General features: G+C 44.0%; 1 protein-coding gene across 2 annotated transcripts in view; it reads left to right on the forward strand.

Moving 5' to 3' along the window:
- Positions 1–21,067, forward strand: part of LOC311236160 (kinesin-like protein KIF2A) — a 191,005-nt gene that overhangs the window by 72,476 nt on the left and 97,462 nt on the right. For both annotated transcript variants that reach the window (XM_084323786.1, XM_084323785.1), the window contains exons 9-12: positions 1,142–1,304; positions 3,070–3,160; positions 8,235–8,298; positions 9,133–9,224. In XM_084323786.1, coding sequence (XP_084179912.1) covers positions 1,142–1,304; positions 3,070–3,160; positions 8,235–8,298; positions 9,133–9,224 — 410 coding nt within the window. The remainder of the gene's footprint in view (positions 1–1,141; positions 1,305–3,069; positions 3,161–8,234; positions 8,299–9,132; positions 9,225–21,067) is intronic.

The following is a 21,067-nucleotide window of genomic DNA, read 5'->3' on the forward strand; positions in this document are numbered from 1 at the left end:
AAATGACCGTTATAGACGCAGGCGCGTTTAACACCATTAGAAACCATAGAAAGAAGGTGCGTTCAACACCTTTAGAAACCATAGAAAGAAGGCGCGTTCAACACCTTTAGAAACCGTAGAAAGAAGGCACGTTCAACACCATTAGAAACCATAGAAAGAAGGCGCGTTCAACACCTTTAGAAACCATAGAAAGAAAGGGCGGTTAGGTGGCGTAGCGGAGATTGCGTTCGTCACCAACCCCGGAACTGTGAGCTCGATTCGCCTGTTCGAATCCAGCTCACAGCTCCGGGGTTGTCACCAGCTTGGCTGGCCGTTCACACTAATTCAATTGGCTGTATTAGAGGGTGGGAGAAGCTGGCGGGGTGGGTCCGGGTCGTTGTAAACAGCGACTCCTACAGTTCGGTCGGGGCGCCTGCTAAGCGCGGATAGGACCTGAGTGGGATAGTGTGATCCTTCCACACGCTACGCCCTCTCAGGGAGGATACGCGCTGCCAGGTGAAAAGAAGTGGTTGATTGGCTTGACGTGTGTCGGAGGAAGCACGTGATAGCCTCCACTCTCCCAGATGATCTGACTGTGGGGGGTAAGTGCGCAGCGACCAGGAAGGGGATTGGGAATTGGCATACGACTAACATTGGGATGGGAGAAAAACGGAGGAAAAATGGAGGGGGAAAAAGATTAAAAAAAAATAAAAATAAAAAAACATAGACAGAAGGCGCGTTTAACACCATTAGAAACCATAGAAAGAAGGCGCGTTCAACACCTTTAGAAACCATAGAAAGAAGGCGCGTTCAACACCTTTAGAAACCATAGAAAGAAGGCGCTTTCAACACCATTAGAAACCATAGAAAGAAGGCACAGGCGCGTTCAAAAAGGTGTCTGATGTGAGCAGCGTGTCGAAGTGTCCTAGAGCAAGACGCTTAACCCCTACCTGCTCCCGATGAGCAGGTTGGCACCTTGCATGGTCGCCTCCGGCGTCGGTGTGAGTGAATGGGTGAATGCGAGGAACAAATTTGTAAAGCGCTTTGGATAAAAGCTGTTATATATATAAATGCAGCCATTTACCATTTACCGTTTACAAACCCAGTTTCCCCCGAGATAGAAACAGCCACGTGTCCGACCGTTCCCCCCGCTGTGTTCCAGAGCTCGTCATGAAGGACCTCGACGTGATCACCATCCCCAGTAAAGACGTGGTGATGGTCCACGAGCCCAAACAGAAGGTGGACCTCACCCGCTACCTGGAGAACCAGACCTTCCGCTTTGACTACGCCTTCGACGACAGCACCACCAACGAGATGGTCTACAGGTACAGTGTGTTTTCTGAAGGCACATGTCTTGTGATTTGTATTATGTAAATAATATTGACATAAAAAAAAAAAAAGGGGGGGGGGCGCTCCAGTAGCACACCATATAGCGCGCTGAGTCGCAAAGCGGTCGTCCCGGGTTCGCTTCCCACACCCGGTGACCATTTGCCGCATGTCTTCCCTACTTCTCCCGTTCGCCCTCTCTCCTCTGTCGGCCCTGCGTGGCCAGAAAAAGCTGTAAAATGCTAAAATAAATCTTAAAAAATAAATAAAAAAAAGGGCCTTTAACCGTTAAACTCTCGAGTCCGATGGGTCCGGTACCGGACCCAAAATGGCATCACGCCATAAATCCATCTATACAGACTGTATGAATTAATGTTGCGTTTTTTTTATTATTAAATGTAGCCAAGAGTAAAGACCCTAACCCTGTCAAAACAGCAGTCCATAGTGTATATTTTCAGCAATACGTTTGTTTACCAATAGGTTCAAGTGTTATTAGTGAAATATGTGTTTTGGAAATGTATTCAGAAACTAGCAAATATCGACGGAAGGTAATGCCCGCCGCCATTTTGTTTGTAGTCATATGAGGAGAGGAGACCCATTGCTTTCGAGTGGCGTTGGAATTTCGAAAAACGACACTACCCAGCTCAAGCCAGCTCCTGTCATTCAAATTATTACTTGTGGATAATTCTTTTTATTTATCTTATTTTTCGGGATTATCTACCACAAACGACGTTATTGGCATAAATTAGAACATAAGTTAGTTCCTCTACCTTTCTGTCTAGCAAAAAAACTGCGTTGCAATCTGATGAAAAATGGCAGAGGAATCTACATAATAAAAAGGTAACTGTACTTACAGTAGATTTCATTCACGGTTCTTGCTGAACGCCTGGAGATACTAAATCCAGATTGAACTCTGCCATTGGAAAGAGGAGATTTGGCCCGATCGATAGATGTGCGACTTGGCTATAATAAGGTAATTTATAGGCCTGATATTCTATATTCTTATAATAATATTTCAAATTGCATGTGTCCGGATGGCAGAATTCAGTACTGTATCTACAAAACCTTCTGTTTAATTATCTTCCCTTTATTCATTTGCTTATATTTGTTTGTACACGTGATCTCAAGAAGGTGCTGAACGAGCTCAGTGGCAGTTTTTCATGTCTGGTCATTTTTAGCTTACTGTCAAAGATGAAAAATATATATATAAATAAAATATAATTGATATCGTCCTTTGGTTCATTACAATTTACTCAAGCCTAGTAACATACACAATATTTCTGACACTGGGAATACATTCCCTGAGATCCATAGTTGTCCCTAGATACCAAGAACATGCTAATGGGCCTTGTAGAAGTGGAGCAATCTTCCATTTACTTAGGTACCGGTATGTATTTTTAGGCGGAATTTCAGAAAATAGGGCTCCGGGCTCAAGAGGTTAAGAATATCCAGTTAATTAAAATGACAGGGTTAACCGGAGTGAACCTGCCACAGAAGTACATTCAAGAGGAAGCGGCATGCAGGGAATACGACCGTAGAGTCATATTGTGCACCAGACTTGTTAACCCTTTCACTGCCGCACTACCAAACGGTTAACCCTTTCACTGCCACACAACATCAGGTTACCCGTCGGTAGTGTGATAGTAAAGGGTTAACCTTCTGTAGTGTGGCAGTGAAAGGGTTAATGTGTGCTCTGTGTCGCCCCCTACAGGTTCTATATTGTGCACAGACTTGTTAATGTGTGCTCTGTGTCGCCCCCTACAGATTCACCGCCAGGCCTCTCGTGGAGACCATCTTTGAGAGGGGCATGGCCACGTGCTTCGCCTATGGCCAGACGGGCAGCGGGAAGACGCACGTGAGTTCATATTATACACACAGCAGTCCTAGAGACTTTGTTTATGTTCAGGTTGAACGTGGGGTGATTATATTAGATTAAAATGTATTGTCATCATACAGCACAAGTACAGTACAGAGAAAAGAAGTTTGGCATCCAACCAGAGTGCAAATGTAACAGTAAAGTGCAATAGTGATATACAATGTACAGGTGATTAAACTGGGTATAGAAAATATATATAGATTAGTACTGCTGAGTAATGGTGCTAAGGCATAAAAAAATATATAGTTTGGTTCCTATTGGTTGTCAGTTAAGGCCGTGGGTAGGTAGGGAATTTATTTTAATTAATTTTTTATTAAATTTTTTTCCATGGTGACTATGGATAGGGAATTTCTTTATTTAATTAAAATGTTCACAACAACATGGATGCATGTACTCTGCCAGCATGTTTAATATCCATAATACTAAAGGTTTGACTAAGATTTTTATGAAACGTTATTGTAATTTTATTTTATTATTAAAAATATATATATATATTTAAACTCAGAAAATAAATTGGGTCGCACCTAAATCGGCAGGGTCGGTCGGCAACCGGAACCAAACTATTTTTTTTAGGCCTAATCGGATGTATGTATAGTGTTACTCCAGGACAGCTCTTTACTAACTGAGATAACACCATAGTTGAATGCAGTATTACTCCAAGACTTTTACTGGGCATCAAATCAAATGTATTTGTAAGGCACGACAACACACGTTAATGTCCCCATGGGCCGTCATCTTTAAACAAGTCAAGAAGAAACCACAGGCGGCCGGGTAGTGCAGCGGACTAAGCGTCTGTCTACCACCGCAGAGACACTGGTATCGAATCCGGCTGTCAGCGGTGGCTTGGTCAGTCGTCATACTAACACAATTGGCAGTGTTAGAGGGTGGGAAGCCAGTGGGTGGTATCCTGGTTCTTGTAAACAGCGACTCCTATAGGTCGGTCAGGGCGCCTGCACAGCAAGGGAAGGAATTCAACAGGGCGATTTCAACAGCGCGTGTCTTAAAAAGGTGTTGCCGAATTTCTATCAGCATGTGACCTGTCCCACCAGAGGCGAGAACATATTAGACCATGTATACTCGCAATTTAAGAATGGGTACAAGTCACAGGCTCTTAGCCCATTCGGTAAGTCCGATCACGCCGCCATTTTTCTTTTGCCAAAGTATAAACAAAGTCTCAAGCGAACGCCGGTGGTCTTGCGAGAGGTTAAGCGTTGGACCGTGACGTCAGGGGAGGCACTCCAAGCTGCACTTGAATGCACAGACTGGAGGGTATTCCGTGATAACACAGCCAATATTAACGAATACACTGAAACGGTGCTTGACTTTGTCTGTACTCTGGTAGAAGAAACAATCCCCTCTACCACAATTAGAATCTACCCAAATCAAAAGCCCTGGGTAGATAAATCCGTCCGTGAGGCTCTGAAAGTGCGCACATCAGCATACAACACAGGGCTGGTGACAGGCAACATGGAAGAACACAAGACGGCAAGATACAACGTCAGGAGAGCAGTAATAGAGGCAAAACGGTGTTACAGGGATAAAGTTGAACTTCAGTTTGAACAGGCTGACTCTAGAGGCATGTGGCAGGGCCTCAGAACAATGACAGATTACAAAGGCACCCCCCTCAAACTGAACAGTGACATCTCCTTAGCAAATGATCTCAATTCCTTCTATGCGAGGTTTGAGGCTGTGAATAACAACACCAGCCTACAAACCACGGCAATGGGGGGGGGGGGGGGGGGGGTCTGCTGATGGAGACTCAGTGTTCAGGGTAACAGAGCATGAGGTGAGACGGATCTTTAAAAAAGTGAATATCAGGAAGGCAGCAGGACCGGACGGCATCCCCGGCCGTGTCCTAAAAGTCTGTGCCGACCAACTGGCCCCGGTATTCACTGACATCTTCAACCTGTCCTTGGAACAGGCTGTCATCCCCACCTGTCTGAAGAAATCCACCATCATCCCTGTACCCAAAAAATCTACGCCCGCTTGCCTCAACGACTACCGCCCTGTAGCCCTCACCTCCATAGCCATGAAGTGCTTTGAGAAGCTAGTGAAGGGCTACATCTGTTCCTCCCTCCCCATCAACCTGGACCCCCTGCAATTTTCATATCGCCCCAACAGGTCCACGGAGGACGCCATAGCCCATGTGCTGCACACAGCAGCATCACACCTGGACAAGAGGCAGGGGAACTATGTGAGAATGCTGTTCATCGACTACAGCTCAGCATTCAATACCATAGTCTCCTCCAAACCCACCTCTGCCAGTGGGTCCTGGACTTCCTGACGGGCAGACCCCAGGTGGTAAGAGCAGGCAACTGCACCTCCTCATCCATCACGCTCAACATAGGGGCCCCCCAGGGCTGTGTTCTGAGCCCCCTCCTCTACTCCCTGTACACACATGACTGCGTGGCACAGCGGAACAACAACACAATCATCAAATTTGCTGATGACACAGTAGTGGTGGGCCTGATCTCTGCCAACGACGAGAGGGCCTACCTGGAAGAGGTAGAGAATCTGTCACAGTGGTGTCAGGAGAACTGCCTCTCCCTGAACGTCAGCAAAACAAAAGAGATGATTGTGGACTTCAGGAGGTCGGGGGTCAAGGACTATAGCCCCCTCAGCATCGACGGGGCACCGGTTGAGAGAGTGAACAGTTTCAAGTACCTCGGAGCCCACATATCCGAGGACTTGACATGGACCACACACATTGACAGTGTTGTGAAGAAGGCACGACAACGCCTCTACTTCCTCAGGCGCCTAAGGAAGTTCCAAGTCAGTCAGAAGATCCTTAGGAACTTCTACTCATGTACAATAGAGAGCATCCTGACTGGCAACATCACCTCCTGGTTTGGGAATAGCACTGCACAAGACCGTAGCAGACTACAAAGAGTGACACGTTCAGCCGAACGCACAATTGGAGGGGGGCTTCCCACCCTCCAGAACATTTACAACAAGCGGTGCAGGGGGAAGGCTAAGAGAATTATTAAGGACTCGAGCCACCCGAACAACTGCCTCTTTGAACTGCTGCGGTCAGGCAAGCGATACCGGAGTCTTAAGGCGAGCACAGAAAGACTCAGAAGAAGCTTCTATCCCGAGGCCATCAGGCTGCTAAACGAACAATAAACACTATGCAACAACCATCAAATGCACACAGCACACACACCCACACGCACACACTCACTTAAACCACACAAACACACTTTATATTTATTGATTAAGGATTTGCACTACAACTCGTACACCCACTGTAAATTGTACCTAAATTGCACCTCATCCCATTTCTGCCTTGCACTATATACTGTAGTATTGTATTAGTACACTGCACAGTATTGTATATTATATGGTAACTCAGTTACGTCTATTCTGCATCGAACATTGTACATATGTCTATACTGAACACTGTGACCTAATTTCTTTTTTTACTTCTAATTTACATGCTATACTATGTTATTTTATTTCATACTTATCTTGTCTTGCACAGTCTCTGGAGCGTAACAGTAAGAAGCATTTTGTATAAAAGTATTCTGTACTTCTGTATGACAACTATTAAAAAAACTTGAACTTGAAACTTGAATTGGTGAGGGTAGTGTGACACAAGTTACGCTTCACCAATGAGAGTCCTCGCTGTCAGGTGAAAAGAGGCTGCTGCCTGTCTCCTATGTCAGTGGTTCCCAAAGTCGGGGTCGCGACCCAAAGGTGGGCCGCGAGCAGCCACGGGTGGGCCGCGAGATGATTTAAAAAAAAAATAAAAAAAATATTTTTTTTATTTTTTATTTTTTTATTTTTTTATTAAAATTTTTTTTGTCAGGCCACTGAACTTAGGACAGTGTTTCTAGTTGTATTCTAAAATTCTATTCTATTGTATTCTAAAATGTGACTATATGGTTTTATATTAACTTAATAAACAAAAACGAAAAATCTACTTATTTCAACGAATATTTCAAACTAAATAACAGATTATGCACATAAAACGCTGAAAACAACCGAAGCAACAATAGTATTTTAATGAGGCTATTATTATTATCATTATTATTTTGCAACAAGTTAGCCCTCTCATAAATAGCACATATAAATGAATAACTAACTTGAACTAACTTAATAGGATTGAAGTGATATTTGGCTTAAAAAATCGGTCGCCTGGCAAAAAAAAAAAAAAAAAAAAGCCAGACGATGTGCATTGGGCCGCGGCTCTCTGACGCCTTATTTTCTGGGCCCCGGCCTGAAAAGTTTGGGAACCCCTGTCCTATGTATCGGAGGAAGCATGTGATAGACTTCAGGGCTCCCTAGACTGGCAAGTAGGGGGCAAATGCGCGCAACGACCAGGAAGGGGATGGGGGAATTGGCATAACGACTAAATTGGGATGAGAGTAAAATACAGAAAAATAGGAGAAGAAAAAGTAAAAAAAAAAAAAAGAAGAAACATCGCAATAAATCAAAACAAAGACAAAAATACCAGAAAATCCTAAATAGAATGTCAAATAAATAAATTTAATTAATGCAACACTCCCAGACATACCCCACGTGAAGGTAAGGAAAAACGTACTAAAAACCTAGCAATAGGAGAAAAAAATTTGAGCATATATGCATACATGGTGACAGTAGAATCAAAGTATATAAGAAAATTGTGAAATTAAGTAATAGATGGAACTAAGAACTACTGCAAGCGTATGTATACAGGACGAGATACAAGACTATGGCTCAGGGCCATATGCCCCGGGGGGGCAGGAGAAACCACTCAGGATTGGTCAGGGCAGAGCAGGTAAGGTTCAGCGCTGCAGGCCAGACAGAAGGCGGTATGAAGCTGCTCCATGAGACCGGTTGGTGCTCATGTCCAGTATGAGGTAGAAGGTCACTGGAATGTCTATCACTCAGAGACAGAGACGGGGGTTAAAAAATTCCCCCATTGGTCTCTTCAAGCTTTAGTCTTTTATTTTGAGTCAACACGAATGCTTTTAAGACAAATTCCATATTTCATCTGATATATTCTTCACCAGTGCACATAATTGGGAATATCTTATTCATGCGTGTGTTTTAAATGTTTAAAAATTTCCAGACTATGGGTGGGGATTTTTCTGGAAAAAATCAGGATTGTTCCAAAGGAATTTACGCATTAACTGGTGAGTATTCTTTGTTTCGCTTTTTTGGATAGTTAGTTTGGTTTTGCTGTAATGATTGGATGTTCTTTTTATAGAATATATTCGATCCTATTAGAATCTCTTATATAATATATATTGGATCCTATTAGAATCTTGCATAGAATCTCTGTTAGATCCTATTTGAATCTCTATTAGATCCTCTTCGAATCTCTTATTGAATCTCTATTAGATCCTGTTCGAATCTCTTATTGAATCTCTATTAGATCCTGTTAGAATCTCTTATTGAATCTCTTAGATCCTGTTAGAATCTCTTATAGAATCTCTATTAGATCTTATTAGAATCTATTATAGAATCTCTATGCATAAAGACATGCATGGTAGGCAGGGACTACAGATGAAAACTAGCTCATTAGCTAATTCTGGCAAATGTACATTGATGTGGAAACTGAAGATGTTGATTAATAATGTGCACTGTCCCTGGGTAAAACATTAATAATCTTAAACTATGAAATCCTATTAGAATATCTTATAGAATGTCTATTAGATCATATTAGAATATCTTATAGAATGTCTCTTAGATCCTATTAGAATATCTTATAGAATGTCTCTTAGATCATATTAGAATATCTTATAGAATGTCTCTTAGATCCTATTAGAATATCTCATAGAATCTCTATTAGATCCCTATTAGAATATCTCATAGAATCTCTATTAGATCCTATTAGAATATCTCATAGAATCTCTCTTAGATCCTATTAGAATATCTTATAGAATCTCTCTTAGATCCTATTAGAATATCTCATAGAATGTCTATTGGATCCTGTTTGACTGAGCGCTGTCTCTGCTCCCACGCAGCCCGGGATGTGTTTCTCATGTTGAAGAAGCCCAACTACAAGAAGCTAGACCTGCAGGTGCACGCAACCTTCTTCGAGATCTACAGTGGGAAGGTGAGTTGTTGGGACAACGCCCGAGGTCTTTCTCCAGATTATTTAAATGTGATTGTAGTTTCATATTTATGCACATTTTATGCCTATATATTTATGTCTATTTTATGTTCATTATGTCTCCATTACTACCGTACTTTTCACACTATAAGCCGCACCTGACTATAAGCCGCAGCAGCTAAATTGAATGATGTGTACATATATAAGCCGCACTGGACTATAAGCCGCAGGTGTTTTAATGTTTAATTACCATATGTAAGGGTTCGTGTCACAATACTGTCAGACAAATAACAAGAATTAACTCATTTACAAGTTGTATTAAGTTTAGCAAATAAGGGAACAGATAAATAACATTTCAATGCAGTAAAAAAAGCAATATTTTCGGGTTTGGTCCACATATAAGCCGCACCGTTATATAAGCCGCAGGGTCGAAAAATGGGGAAAAAAGCCGCGGCTTATAGTCCGAAAAGTACGGTACTCTGAAGCACTTTGGGCTGCACTTCTTATATGAAAGGTGCTATACAAATAAAGTTTATTATTATTATTACTACTACTACCCTGTTTTAGCCTAATATTGGACGGATATCTGATACCGGTATCTGGATCAGTGCATCCTTAACACTTTCAATGCCAACAACGAGATATCTTGTTTGTTCATGCCGACCGTTCATTGCCAACGATGAGAGATCTCGTTTCTTTTTTTATTGGCGACGTTAGTGCTGCAAACTCTCTAAGCTCCATTGGGAAAATACCGCCCCCTATCGTCTCTCCCTGTGGTACTGCACCCCTTTGGAATGGATTGAATGAAACGCATGGGGGGGGGGGGGGGGGGGGGGGGGGAATCCAGCTTCCTCATTTTACTTCTCAGGCAAGTCACTCGAGAGGATCGGATTCATTGCAGAGCCCCAGAACAGCGTGGAATACATATTTCCAGTACCCAGCGTTGGATCAATAAACGCAATCGATATTTGGAATGGCGTTCAGGAATTGAAATAATCTTTTTGGAGAACATCTGATCTGAGGTAAGGAATCTATTTTACCAGTCTTAGGATAATTAGAGCTTTTTTCACAGAGATATCAACGTGTGCCCTGTGTGTGTGTGTGTGTGTGTGTGTGCTGATCAGGAAATGAGATAATCGATTTTTCAGCTCGCTTCTATAGCGTGCATAAGTATACATATACTATCGATAATCTAGCGTTTATTTGAAAACTATTCATAAATAGGCCGAAAAATGACAATGTTTTTTGTGTATTCCAGAATATTCCAGTAAAGGGCGATTATCACAGAATCTTTATATTTTCCTGAAACTTCAAAAGAATTAGCGTTTTTCAAAATGGTATAAAACGGAAATCAACCGATTAAAAAAAACAATCCGTTTCGACAATGTTGACTGCAAACAAGTCATTGATAAGCGACGGCCAGATTAGACACATAGCCATAATTTAAGACATAGTTTATGCGTTTGCAAATATGAGAGCTCTATCATTGAAGTGTGTGGTGGCATTCAAGGGGGGTAAGGCGCACCGCATGGCTGGCAATGAAAGTGTTAATGACCAGGGCCCTATTCCCCGTACCTGGTTCAACTAAGTCGATCAAAAGTCCCATTATCCAGATTCAATTAACGCGATGTTTGAATCCGGGCTTTCCCTGTTCCTCGAACGCTGATTCAGTCTCGTTAATTCGAACCAGACTTTATACTCAGGATAATTGCGCGCGGCCGCCTCACCTGAAAAGACAGCCGGTGTCGATCGCAGAAATCCTGATTTTCTAATGGCATTGATTGATTGATTGATTTAAAACTTTATTAACAGATTGCAGAATGGGTACAATACAGTACGGCTCAATAGCCTCGCCGACAAGTTACCGGTAAATGCATAATCTATAGGCTAATGTTAAATCCCTCATTACCCCAATCAATCAGATTATATTTATTTAAATGTGCCTGCTGGCAGTAGGCTTAATGGAATGAATAATCGAATGAGTTCAAGTTCAAGTTCAAGTTCTTTAATAGTTGTCATACAGAAGTACAGAATACTTTCATACAAAATGCTTCTTACTGTTACGCTCCAGAGACTGTGCTAGACAAGATAGTATCAAATAACATAATAACATAATATAGCATGAATTTAGAAGAAGAAAATGAGGTCACAGTGTTCGGTATAGACATATGTACAATGTTCTGAGTTACCATATAATATACAATACACAATACTATGCAGTGTACTAATGTACAGTACTATCTAGTGCAAAGCAGAAATGGGATGAGGTACAATTTTAGGTACAATTTACAGTAAGGTGTACGAGTTGTAGTGCAATCCTTCATCCATAAATATAAAGTGTGGGGAGTGGGTGCTACAGTGTGTTTGTTTAAAGTGGGTGTGTGCTATAAGTGTGTGGAGTGGGTGCTACAGTGTGTTTGTTTAAAGTGAGTGTGTGCGTGTGGATGTGTGTGCTATGTGCGTTTGGTGGTTGTTGTTGTGTAGTGTTCATTCATTGTTCGTTTAGTAGCCTGATGGCCTGGGGATAGAAGCTTCTTTTGAGTCTTTCTGTGCTCGCCTTGAGACTCCTGTATCGCTTGCCTGACCGCAGCAGTTCAAAGAGGCAGTTGTTCGGGTGACTGGAGTCTTTAATGATTCTCTTAGCCTTGCCCTTGCAACGCTTGTAGTAAATGTTCTGGAGGGTGGGGAGCCCCCCTCCAATTGTGCGTTCGGCTGAACGTGTCACTCTTTGTAGTCTGCTTTGGTCTTGTGCAGTGCTATTCCCAAACCAGGAGGTGATGTTGCCGGTCAAGATGCTCTCTATTGTACATGAGTAGAAGTTCTTAAGGATCTTCTGGCTGACTTGGAACTTCCTTAGGCGCCTGAGGAAGTAGAGGCGTTGTCGTGCCTTCTTCACAACACTGTTAATGTGTGTGGTCCATGTCAAGTCCTCGGATATGTAGGCTCCGAGGTACTTAAAGCTGTTGACTCTCTCAACCGGTGCCCCGTCGATGCTGAGGGGGCTGTAGTCCTTGACCCCCGACCTCCTGAAGTCCACAATCATCTCCTTTGTTTTGCTGACGTTCAGGGAGAGGCTGTTTTCCTGGCACCATCCCGCCAGGACCTTGACCTCTTCCAGGTAGGCCCTCTCGTCGTTGGCAGAGATCAGGCCCACCACCACTGTGTCGTCAGCAAATTTGACGATTGTATTGCTACTCCGCTGAGCCACACAGTCGTGTGTGTACAGGGAGTAGAGGAGGGGACTCAGAACACAGCCCTGGGGGGCCCCTATGTTGAGGGTGATGGATGAGGAGGTGCAGTTGCCCGCTCTCACCACCTGGGGTCTGCCAGTCAGGAAGTCCAAGACCCACTGGCAGAGGTCATAGCCCAAGCCCAGGTCCCTGAGCTTGGCTATGAGTATGGAGGGGACTATGGTGTTGAATGCCGAGCTGTAGTCGATGAATAGCATTCTCACATAGTTCCCCTGCCTCTTGTCCAGGTGTGATGCTGCTGTGTGCAGCACATGGGATATGGCGTCCTCCGTGGACCTGTTGGGGCGGTATGCAAATTGCAGGGGGTCCATGTTGATGGGGAGGGAGGAGCAGATGTAGCCCTTTACTAGCTTCTCGAAGCACTTCATGGCTATGGAGGTGAGAGCTACAGGGCGGTAGTCGTTGAGGCAAGCAGGCTTGGATTTTTTGGGTACAGGGATAATAGTGGACTTCTTCAGGCAGGTGGGGATGACAGCCTGTTCTAAGGACAGGTTAAATATGTCAGTGAATACTGGGGCCAGTTGGTCGGCACAGACTTTTAGGACGCGGCCGGGGATGCCGTCTGGACCTGCTGCCTTCCTGATATTCACTTTTTTAAAGGTCCGCCTCACCTCATGCTCTGTTACCCTGAACACTGCGCCTCCATCAGCAGCCGACCCCCCCCCCCCATTGCCGAGGCTTGTGAGCTGGTGTTGTTATTACCAGCATCAAACCTCGCATAGAAGGTATTGAGGTCATTTGCTAAGGAGATGTCACTGTTCAGTTTGAGGGAGGCGCCTTTGTAGTCTGTTTGAGATCTTGCTAGTGAAAATAATTAGTTCAACTCTTTCAGAATAAGTAGATACAAACAAGCCCAAAGAGTATCTAATTGATACGAATTAATAGATACTTATGAGGATATCTGTACTGTATGCGCTCGGCTTAGGTATATCATGTACTATATAAATACATGGTTCCCAAAGTTTTCAAGGTGCGACCCCCGAAATAATGTGTCAGTGGCTTGGAGGGAGGCTATACAGTTTCACTATTAATCAGGTTTTAATCTGTTTCGGACATCATCCATCCATGCATGCATTGAATTGATTAACCTTTGGTTTATACCAGTGTAACCAGTGACACCTCATGTTCATCATCAGATAACGGTGATTGAACAGATAAATGCATTTTCTCAAATTCATTAATGTCAACGGCTCATTCAATTTCTCAAATCCGTCAAACAGCGCATCTCATCAGACATTTTAATCCCAGTTACAATATCACAATAACGTGTGAGTGACAGTGATACAATTAAACAATCCACAGATTCAGATTCCTCGTAATTCATAATCCACAATCCACGCATAAAGACGCTTCAATTTATGCTTGAATGAAACACAATCCAGGCACTCCGTTAAGCAAATACATCCACAGCGGAGAATATGAAACTAATCGGAGCCAAATGCCCGATAGGTTTCATTCATTAGAAATATCCCCGCGGGATTCACATTTGCAATGCTCCGCGTTATTAAAATAACCACTTGTGTGTCGCGACGCGCGAGCGCCATATCCGTATAAATATGACGTGCATTATTTAGCACAAAGTAAATCTATAGGCTGAATATGATTTATTATCAGCATTTTAGGTATATTATTTTACATTTCAAAAGCCCCCTCTGTAGAAAAACGAAGCACAAAAACATAATTCAGAATGGTATAATGGGATCTACTGTGATAATTATTTCAGGAAGGGAGCTGCATTTCTTTGCGAGGGTGTGGCCATGCAGTTTATAGAGCTAACTGAACTAAACCCTGCGCTGGAGCAGGTTCAAACTTTCTGATATGTTGCCATAGTGATTTAGACAATCCGACGTCGGGGAATGGAAAGGGGAGATGAAGCAGTGAACAATGTGATCCTAGTTTGTTTGTTGTGTACCTTGTGTAAGACAGGGTCCTATAATAAAATGTGAAATCCTGCTTATTTGTCTGAAAAATCAAATATAATTTCCCTGTTTTCGCCATGGGCGGCGCCATTTTGTTGCTGACGTCACGGTGTTGGTTTGGTGTATACACTGCTGGTTAGCTGCATAGTAAACATGGACTGTCGGGTCAGTCAAATGTTGCCTACCAAACAACGGGACCGCGGTGGTTCTTTTTGTATTGCTCCTGGCTGTTCAAACTAATTTTACTGTGTGAAAGAGAGAGGAAAGTTGGTTAATTTCCACAAACTACCAGTGAAAAAAACAGTGTTGTTGGCACGTTGGCTCAGGCTGGCTGCACTCAGGCGGCGCGATCAGCCTGTTGGACAGGGAATGAAGATCTCCAGCGAACACTTCATTGCCTCGGATTATGTTGTTAGGGGTGGGAGGTTTGTCCAGAAGACCACTAATCAGCTGAAGCCTGATGCGGTTCCCTCGGTCTTCGACAGACAGACCGGCACAGGCAGTTCAGCGTCACGGAGCATTTAGCCTGCTGGCTACCTAGCTCCAGTTCAACCAGCGTCGGGACCATTTAGCCTGCTGGCTACCTAGCTCCAGTTCAACCAGCGTCGGGAGCATTTAGCCTGCTGGCTACCTAGCTCCAGTTTAACCAGCCGAGCGTCGGGACCATTTAGCCTGCTGGCTACCTAGCTCCAGTTTAACCAGCCGAGCGTCGGGACCATTTAGCCTGCTGGCTACCTAGCGCCAGGTACCAGCGTTAGTTCCCGGGAGCTAACGCCGGTACCCGGCTGGTGCTAACTAACTGGCCATCGCTCCCGGGAGCTAACGCCGGTACCCGGCTGGTGCTAACTAACTGGCCATCGCTCCCGGGAGCTAACGCCGGTACCCGGCTGGTGCTAACTAACTAGCCATCGCTCCCGGGAGCTAACGCCGGTACCCGGCTGGTGCTAACTAACTGGCCATCGCTCCCGGGAGCTAACGCCGGTACCCGGCTGGTGCTAACTAACTAGCCATCGCTCCCGGGAGCTAACGCCGGTACCCGGCTGGTGCTAACTAACTGGCCATCGCTCCCGGGAGCTAACGCCGGTACCCGGCTGGTGCTAACTAACTAGCCATCGCTCCCGGGAGCTAACGCCGGTACCCGGCTGGTGCTAACTAGCTAGCCATCCCTCCGGGAGCTAATGCTGGTACCCGGCTGGTGCTAAGTAACTAACCATCGCTCCCGGGAGCTAACGCTGGTACCTGGCGCTAGGTAGCCAGCAGGCTAAATGGTCCCGACGCTCGGCTGGTTGAACTGGAGCTAGGTAGCCAGCAGGCTAAATGCTCCCGACGCTGAACTGCCTGCGCCGGTCTGTCTGTCAAAAGACCGAGGGAACCGCATCAGGCTGATTGAATTGATTGATTGAAAAGTTTATTAACAGATTGCAGAATGGGTACAGTACAGTACAGCTCAATACATATAATTGTTAAGGGGATGCAGACCAGAGAAAGACTTTCGTCTTGTTTACATCAGGCTCCCCCATTTTCAATTCATCATATGACACACACGACATACAGATAGACAGTACTGCTACATCTATACATTTATGACATACCAGATTTGCAAATACAGTACTGTTTGTGATACTAAAAAAAAAATACGGGGGGGGCACTGTACATTGGAATACTGACAAGGCCATACTTGGTCTTTACTGTACAACTGGGTTAGAACTTAGGACATTTGTAGGGGCCAGTTTCGAATTGCAGTCTCCCGTAGGTGTTCTTTGAGAGTGTTTTTGAAAGTGGGTAGTGATTCACATTCCTTTACAGCTTTGGGTAGGGCGTTCCACATTGATGTTTGTTTGTTTGTTTGTTTATTTACACATATAAAAACAATTACATATATAATACAATATAATTTGTAAAAAAATATGATTTGTGGAGCTCCCTCTGGTGTTGTGATCGTGGTATTCACTGACCTTTGGGAAGTATTTTGACATGTACATGGGTACCTTGGTCGTGTAGTGTATCTTGTAGACCAGGCCCATTGCAAGTTGCTGTACTCTGTCGTCTACTCTAAGCCATCCTAGGTTGGCAAAGTGGGCAGGGGTGAGGTGGGTTATAGGAGTCAGGTCAAGCAGTAGTCTGACTAGTTTGTTTTGAGATGTTTGTAATTTGGTTTTTAGTGCCTTTGAGCAGGTGCTTTGGTACCATGAGGAGCAAGGTGGCTAACTTGGCTTCATCTGATTAGTGGTCTTCTGGACAAACCTCCCACCCGCAACAACATAATCCGAGGCAATGAAGTGTTCGCTGGAGATCTTCATTCCCTGTCCAACAGGCTGATCGCGCAGCCAGCCTGAGCCAACGTGCCAACACTGTTTTTTTCACTGGTAGTTTGTGGAAATTAACCAACTTTCCTCTCTCTTTCACACAGTAAAATTAGTTTGAACAGCCAGGAGCAATACAAAAAGAACCACCGCGGTCCCGTTGTTTGGTAGGCAACATTTGACTGACCCGACAGTCCATGTTTACTATGCAGCTAACCAGCAGTGTATACACCAAACCAACACCGTGACGTCAGCAACAAAATGGCGGCCCACATGTTCATAAATGCTACATAAATGGACATTACAAATCGTTTTTTCTTAGAAACGCCTTATTTTTACAACGTGATTTTTTTCTGTGGTTTATCTAAATACTAATTTGATGCTATGACTATGTGTTTATCGCTATGCTTCATCTCCCCTTTAAGTCAAGCTATCCTGAAAATTATCTGGCTAACTCAGTTAGCCAGGTACGAGGAACAGGGCCCAGTACTGTGGACTGACTGTGTGTCTGTGGTCGTAGATGATGCTATTTCCTTAGCTCTTAACACTTTCAGTGCCAGCAGGGGGCGCACGATTTAGCGCTTGAGTGCCAGCGCTTAAGTCAATGAGAGGGCGAGCACATTTGCGAACGCATAAACGATATCTTAAATTATGTGTCTAATACCCCCGTCGCTTATCAATGACTTGCTTGCAGTCAACATGTACGAAACGGATTGTTTTTGTATCTGTACATTTCCGTTTTATACCATTTTGAAAAACGTTCGTTTTTGGAAATTTCCAGAAAAAAGTGATTCTGCAGGAATCGCCCTTTAGTGGAATACACAAAACCTGTTGTAATTTTTCGGCCTATTTATGAATCGTTTTCAAATAAACGCTAGATTATCGATAGTATATGTGTACTTATGCAGCCTAGGGAAGCAGGTTGAAAAATTGATTATCTATTTCCTGATCAGCACACACACACATACACACATTGGGCCCACGTTGATATATCTGTGAAAAAAGCTCTGATCATCCCAAGACTGGTAAAATAGATTCCTTACCTCAGATCAGATGTTCTCCAAAAAGATTATTCCAATTCCTGTTCGCCATTCCAAATATCGATCGCGTTTATTGATCCAACGCTGGGTACTGGAAACACACATTATCCGCTGTTCTGGTGGTCGGCGATGACTTCGATCGTCTCGGGTTACTTGTCTGACAAGTAAAATGTGGAAGCAGGACTTTTTTTTCTCCATGCGTTTCATTCAATCCAATCCAAAGGGGTGCAGTACCATCCGGAGAGACGATAGTGGGCGGTATTTTCCCAATGGAGCTCAGAGAGTTCCAGTGGTAACGTGAGGCTAGATTGATGAAATATGAATGGAAATCGCAAAAAAAGAAAAAAACGATAAACGAGATCTCTCGTCTCTGCAGGGGAGGAAATTATGCCATTTTACTTGCCAAATGCGAGTATTCTTTGTTTGGCGAGTGATTCATGAAGAGCACTCGCCACACTGGCGAGTAGTAAACAAAACAAAACAAAAAAATCATTCTGCAATCTGCTGATTCGCTCACTGGCACAAGCCGAACTGTGACTCCCCCCTTATGATTCCTCCCATTTGCGCCTTATAATAATCCATAACCAATGAACATCATTGTTGCGTTCTAAGCTCCTCCAATGAACACTCGTTTTTTAAAAGATGCCGCCCATCTAGGGGAAGTGGACAGACCACTGCGTGCAGCCCTACAGACTCCTGTCACCGGCTTGACATGGTAGACAAACTTAAGACAAAAACACATCAGTAGATGAAAATAATTGAATGAATGAATGAATGAAAACTTTATTTAACAGATTGCAGAATGGGTACAATACAGTACGGCTCAATACATACAATTGTTAAGGGGATGCAGACCTGAGAAAGACGTTTGTCTTGTTTCCATCAGGGTCCCCCATTTTCAATTCATATAGACATATATGACATACATGACATACAGATAGTCAGTACTGCTACATCTATACATTTATGACATACCAGATTTGCAAATACAGTACTGTTTGTGATACAGAAGGAGTCAAGAAAAGGGAGTATATACATTTGACGTAGAAACTGTACATTGGAGGAGGTTGGGTGGGGGGGGTTGGGTACATTGGGATATTGACAACCATACTGGGTAATTTACATTGGAGGTGGTTGGGGGGGGGGGGGGCGGGGGGCACACTGTATAAACAAGTAACACTGTACATTGAGGGGGGGGGGGGAGGAGACACTGTACAAACAAACACAATTGTACATTGAACTATTGACAAAACCATACTAGGTAAATGACTGTACATTGGAGGGGGTTGGGTTAGGATATTTACAGGGGCCAGTGTTGAATTGCAGTCTCCCGTAGGTGTCCCTTGAGAGAGGTTTTGAAAGTGGGTAGTGATCCACATTCCTTTACAGCTTTGGGTAGGGCGTTCCACATTGATGTGGCATAATTGCGAAACGTGTTTAGTCCCTTATTTGAGCCGAATCTGGGTTTAACATGATTTGTGGAGCTCCCTCTGGTGTTGTGATCGTGGTATTCACTGACCTTTGGGAAGTATTTTGACATTGACTCTACATTGCATGTAGAGTCGCCGCTTTCGGATATCAGTGCGGTCTGACATGGGGGCGAACAACAGCACTCGATGCGTCTCCTTCGAGTCGGATGAGAATGACAAGTCAACCAGCATTAGCCAGCTAGCTACCTAGCATGTAACAAGCTACCATAACGCGCGTTCAACATAGTGGACGAGTCCAGGACGCGTGTATACTTTCCGCAACGCAGTTCGGTTTCCGGGTTCCTCTGATTGGCCGCAACCCCCATGTGACCCGCGCTAGCACGCCCCCTTATCCACGCCTGCCGCTCTCGCTCTGTGTGTTGTGTTGCAGCGCGCACCAGAGCAGCAGAGGTCGCTGCCTTCCTCAATTTATACGCATGGAAGTATTGACTACGCCGTAACGAATCATTAAAAAAATATACCGTTAACTGGAATATGTTGTGCCTTAACACATATGGCACAATATGGTTTGTCATGACAAACCAATAAAATATCGCATCGCCGGCTGCATATTCTCGCCGCTGGCTGAGCTCTGGTGTCCGCTGGAGCAAGCCAGAGACAGCCGGCGATGCGATATTTTATTTGTTTGTCATGACAAACCAATTACATAATCCAACATATGTGTAAAGGCACAACATATTCCAGTTAACTGTATCTTTTTTGAATGATTCGTTACGGCGCAATCAATACTTCCATGCATTCGGGACCTCCATGTTTTGGGGGTATTAATCAGACAAATCGGATCCGGGGATTCGGCTCCCATCAGTCGTGCAAGAACTGCGGGTTTTCAGCCTCTCTCCTCTCTCCTGGAGCTTAAGGGGGAGCTTAGTATTCCTGCCTCTGAGGAGGTGGCTACAACAACACACAGTGACTACATGCAGTCACTGTGTGTTGTTGTAGCCAGCGGGTAAATCGCGATTTTTTTTATTTGTTTGTCATGACGTGACGATGTGTAAAGGCACAACATATTCCAGTTAACGGTATATTTTTTTAATGATTCGTTACGGCGTAGTCGATACTTCCATGCGTATAAATTGACGAAGGCAGGGACCTCTGCCGCTCTGGTGCGCGCTGCAACACAACACACGGTGGATAAGGGGGCGTGCTAGCGCGGGTCACGTGGGGGTCGCGGCCAATCAGAGGAACCCGGAAACCGAACTGCGTTGCGGAAAGCATACACGCGTCCAGGACGACTATACTGAGCGGCTTTGCTTAAATGCAGCCGAGGGAAATTTTATTATTACCGGCTTTCCCCCCATATCACCACATATGCCCTTCACAATGATGTTGTCATACTTGTCATTCAGAATACACCTGCTGAACCCCTACCGTTGACATGAGATTCGATTCCAATGTATTGTCATCATACAGCACAAGTACAGTACAACCAGAATACGTTTGGCATCTAACCAGAGTGCAAATGTAACAAGTCAAGTTCAAGTTTTGTTTTATTTAGCTATTACATTACACTGAAATGCTTGGTTCTTTCACTGCCCAGCCCAACCCAGTCCAACCTAGACCAGCCCAACTTTCCCTGCCCAACCCAGTCCAGCCCAGCATCTTTCACTGCCCAGTTCAGCCCAACCCAGTCCAGAATAGTTCCCTCTTTCATGTTAATATGTGATATCCTAATATTTTGAAAAGTAGAGACGGTGTGATTAATATATGTTTTATGCTAATATTGTGAAGAGTAGAGACACTTATTAATGTTTTATGGTAATACATATTTTAAAGAGTAGAGACACGGTGTGATTATTACTATGATTGAAAATCAATTTAGACGAAGACATACAAAGAAGTAATC

The sequence above is a fragment of the Notolepis coatsorum genome (genome assembly GCF_963971535.1).
Source record: "Notolepis coatsorum genome assembly, chromosome: 10".
NCBI lineage: Eukaryota > Metazoa > Chordata > Actinopteri > Aulopiformes > Paralepididae > Notolepis > Notolepis coatsorum.